This window comes from Scophthalmus maximus, chromosome 1 (assembly GCF_022379125.1).
Source record: "Scophthalmus maximus strain ysfricsl-2021 chromosome 1, ASM2237912v1, whole genome shotgun sequence".
NCBI classification, from domain to species: Eukaryota; Metazoa; Chordata; class Actinopteri; order Pleuronectiformes; family Scophthalmidae; genus Scophthalmus; species Scophthalmus maximus.
In genome coordinates this window covers 5,665,001-5,669,327 of record NC_061515.1, presented here as the reverse complement: position 1 = coordinate 5,669,327, position 4,327 = coordinate 5,665,001, and the positions used below count along the sequence as shown (strand labels likewise).

Below are 4,327 nucleotides of genomic sequence, written 5' to 3'. Positions count from 1 at the left end.
CAAATAAAAAAAAGGCTAAAAGTCGGGTACCTACATGCCTGCACCGAAGTAAGATCACTGTATTTTGAGAAAAAAATATTTAGAGGGACACAGATTCAGTCTCATGCACTATAATGCCAAGTACTGTATATAAAACACCGGGGTTTACAAGGGTGATGGTGCATCAGCGCTCTTGGCGACTTTCCTGTGTCTTACAAAGAGGAAGGGGAGGATGTTTAGATGTTGCACTGTATGTTATCACCGGTCAATCTGCAGATGTCTGCATTTGGCTATATGACCCTGGGGAGGGAGGGCTGCTATGTGTCTAACAAGAACATCGCGCATGGACAACTTAACTATGGACGTGCCAACGAAGCAGGGTGGATAAAACAGTAACCATCAATCTCTTGACAGGAGTTAGATGAGAACATGTATGCCCCATAGTGATCGTGTACTGATATTCTGATGTTCATCCTTTGGAGGTTGTGGTCATTGGAACTGGGGCACACTTGCATGTTTGACCACAACTGACAGCTTAAAACCCCTTTCTCCCAACAGTTGTGGGTGAATATGCTGCGGAGACTGGGACACTTTGAATCCCAGGCCGGGGTCAAGATTCATGTGGTGAAGATGTCAGATATCCTCTTCCCTGCCTCCCTCCCTCCCTCCCTGCCGATTCCAGACACTGCATCTGATCAAAAACATTTTGGTTGTCCTTGACTGAAGCTTCATCGGATAAATGCGGACACTGCTCTGGGCGGAGGAAGTCGCCAGTCTTAAGAAGACTTGGCTGACTGAACGTAACACACTTTAAAAAGATTGCAGGATCTTCTGAGGGGTTATTGGCTATCTACTGTAAGTGTGTGTGTGTGTGTGTGTGTGTGTGTCTACAGTCTGTTGATGAGAAGAGGGCATCAAAGCAGGCCAGCATCCTGTGGGCAGCCCAGGGCAGGACCAGGGGGCACAAGGCGGCAACGAAGTGGGTGTCCTGAAGCAGGCACCACATCGTCTGCCTACACACACAGACACCCCCCCCCCCCCCCCCCCCCCCACACACACACACACATACACGAACCCTCCCCATGGGCACAAAAGGCCACCATGTAATTGAAGTAGTGTCAGAGCTCAGGGGACGGAGACATGGGAGGGACACACAAACATTTTATATTAATACTCTAGTTACAACATTGTGTACAATTTAAACCACAATTTTGGATACAAATAATGTTTGATGAGTGTGAGTGTGTGAGTGTGTGTGTGTGTGTGTGCGTGTGAAAGTAGCAGTGAACGGTGTTGAAGAGAGAATGTGTTGATTTATAAGAGTGGTACAGTATAAATACTTTGAACAAATCTCTCTCTTTATTGAACATATCTTTATATTTCAAAGAGGTAAGTTGTTGTGTAAAAATGTGTCATGGATACTTAACGAGACACTAGATCAGGGGTCTCAAACTCGCGGCCCGCGGGCCGATTGAGGCCCGCAGGATGATATTTTGTGGCCCCCTACTTTACATCAAAGTTTAGTATTAGTGCGGCCCACGCGTTGTTGTCAAACGCCCATTTTTGCTGAGTCTGTGCGCGTGCCGCGCTTGCCACACTTTTTTTTATCTCTTATGGGCTACCATACATAGTCCGTTGTCTCGCGATAGCTTCCGCTGTTGTCAACAGTGGTTGTCAAGCTAACCAACTGCGAAGTACCTTATGGTGAGCAACTTTCGTAGAATTGAATGGCGCCGCCATCTTGTCCGGGACGACATCCGGTATCTAGGTTTTAATTAAAATCTATGGAAGTGTTCAACTTGGTTGAACCGTGTTCTGGAGTAACACCAAGCGGACAAAAAATATATGCCATCACCCAGTTCCAGTCATGTCTCTCCCAAGACCTGCCGTGAAGAGAAAGGTTGGCGACGAAGAACAGGCAATTTGTTGGATACTTGATGCGGCCCAGCCTGACCCAGACTTAACCTCCAGCGGCCCCCAGGTAAGTTGAGTTTGAGACCCCTGCACTAGATACTCGACATGTTTCACTGAAACACAGGTGCTAATAATAGAACTCTAGGAAAGCTGATGGCCCGGACGTCTCGTGAGTTTCTATAACTTCTCTTTATTTTTGCTTTGTCATTTGCGAATCAAAATTGTCAAGGGTCACACAATTATTATGGAGCCATTCACAGTTAGTCAAAATTGCAGATTTTGAGTTTTCAAGGTTTATAAAGCAATTTTTAGGTCAACTAAAAAGACAAAAAAAAATATTTTGTCATTGTTTAAACATTGAATTATTCTTTTACTTAATTTGAAATAATGCCAAACCATGCAATGACTTCACTTAGATGGATGTGCAGACATATTAAAGGCAAATCCCGACTAATAATCCCACAGTGTTCATCCCCTGTAATTCTTGTTCCTTGGATTTGTAACAAATGAACTTCTGTCTACAGAGCAGATTGAAATGTGCCAGACAGTAAACTGTGAAATATAAGCACCCAGTCAGATTTCCGTGAATGATCAGACTCTGTATAAATCATTTTACAAGAATGACCACTTCATTGCGTGTCCCTTCAGTCCATGGCTGATCTCTTTGGGCGAGTGGCTGTACTGTAGTATTGGTGATGAACGATTGGATACTGGGAGTGAGGCGAGTCTGCAGAATGGGCAGCAGTGATGTTTGGCTGCCACCTGATGGTTGAATCAAGTAATGTCAACAGTGAGCTGCTTCAGCATTCGTTTAGACTATCACGAAACTATGCTTTCTGTTCACTCGAGAGTTACTTTCTTCGAGAAGATTCCAACCTTACAGATGTGTGTGTGTGTGTGTGTGTGTTGTGCCCCTCCCTCTATTCCTGTCTGTGGGATGGACGCCAGGGGCTAGCATGTTTGGACATATTTGCCTACAGTCCTCAGGAATGTTTCCTTTTCTTTTCATTTATCCACACAGTACATATACGCTGTAAGAAACTGCTCTGCTGTGTTGTCATTGGAGGAAACCCAGGGACTGGTGGTGAGGTTTGGGAGCCAGAAACAACCATGCAGTTTCATAAATCAGGAGAGAAAGTAATACAAAATAAGCGTGCAGCAAAACATCTCTGCCTCAGGCTTGCTTCTTTCTAAATCTACCACTCCTCTACATAACAACATCCAACATTGGAGATTCTCTCAACAATGTTTGTCGAAAGAAGTAACAATTGAAATTTGTGGTGCTTATTTAGAAGAACTTGCAAAGGAAAATATATATATCTGTCTTCCCAGAAACAATATCCCACTTGCTTGGGATAAACCACTGACCTCAGCGTGAGCCGTTTGCATTTGGCCCTATGAGACTCCTCCTGCAGCGAACAGTCCACCCTGTTCTTCACGTTCTCTGAACCCTGATGGCCGACTTTCGCCCACAACGCAGTCACTGTGGTCCACAACTGCTCTATTGTAAATGGAGCTGCTGTTAATTGTCGTGGCTACAAGTGTGTGTCTCCAGAGGAATGTTATTTCCTTGGTCTGCTGCTCAGCCACACACTAATCACTTCAAGAGACATATCCCTTGAACAAAAAAAAGGGTAACGTAAGTTCAGTTTATTAAGGCCAATGAAGAAGTGTACATAAATGCAGTCATAATTCAAGTGAAACTAAATCATCATTAGATTTACAAAAAGTTACTTTACGAACACAGGCTGCTGTGATAACGACGGAGTCATTTTAGTGGTACAAATTCTTCCTGGTGAAGAGTGACATTAGCATCATGATAGCATAAGAGGGATATGAAATTGTCTTAGTTGAGGCTGAATTTCTTTGCATGAATATATGTCTTATACAGGCTGGCTTTCTGTTTAAGCACTATTAATATCGTGGGCAGATAAAATATTCTATTAAATCCTGAAAAAAGTTCTCTCTTATATTAAATGTAATATTTAGAATTTTTGTATTTCAACGCCAAAGGTATTTTATGCACATTCATTCTGAGAACTGCCAACAGGCTCTGAAGCTTCTCCTAAACCCTGACCGAGATGGTGGATGACTACTAGATTTGAAGAGTTTTCGCTTAGTTAGCCCCTACTTCCTACTCGGAGAGGCATCAACGCGCCTCTTTCAGCCTCTCCGTCCTCTCTCTGGCTGTTGGTCAGGCCAGACTCCACGGCAGAGAGAGGCTCTCGCCCTCCATCTCTTTGCAGATGACAGATGTGAACCGGGCCAGCTGCTCTGAGCTGAAACAGTTTTTCCAGTCTTCAGCAATACCTGACATGAAATCGGACACACCAAGTCAGTCACATGGACACAAAAGGTGACACGATGAAGCAAATCCACTAGTCAATAAAAAAAAAGTCAAAGTGCAGACAGACATTTATGGAGAAGGAAAATC

General features: G+C 43.9%; 1 protein-coding gene across 2 annotated transcripts in view; it reads right to left on the bottom strand.

Moving 5' to 3' along the window:
• Positions 1-3,528: 3,528 nt before the first annotated feature.
• Positions 3,529-4,327, bottom strand: part of sult2st3 (sulfotransferase family 2, cytosolic sulfotransferase 3) — a 5,744-nt gene continuing 4,945 nt past the window's right edge. For both annotated transcript variants that reach the window (XM_035629870.2, XM_035629868.2), the window contains exon 6: positions 3,529-4,203. In XM_035629870.2, coding sequence (XP_035485763.1) covers positions 4,088-4,203 — 116 coding nt within the window. In that variant the 3' untranslated portion in view covers positions 3,529-4,087. The remainder of the gene's footprint in view (positions 4,204-4,327) is intronic.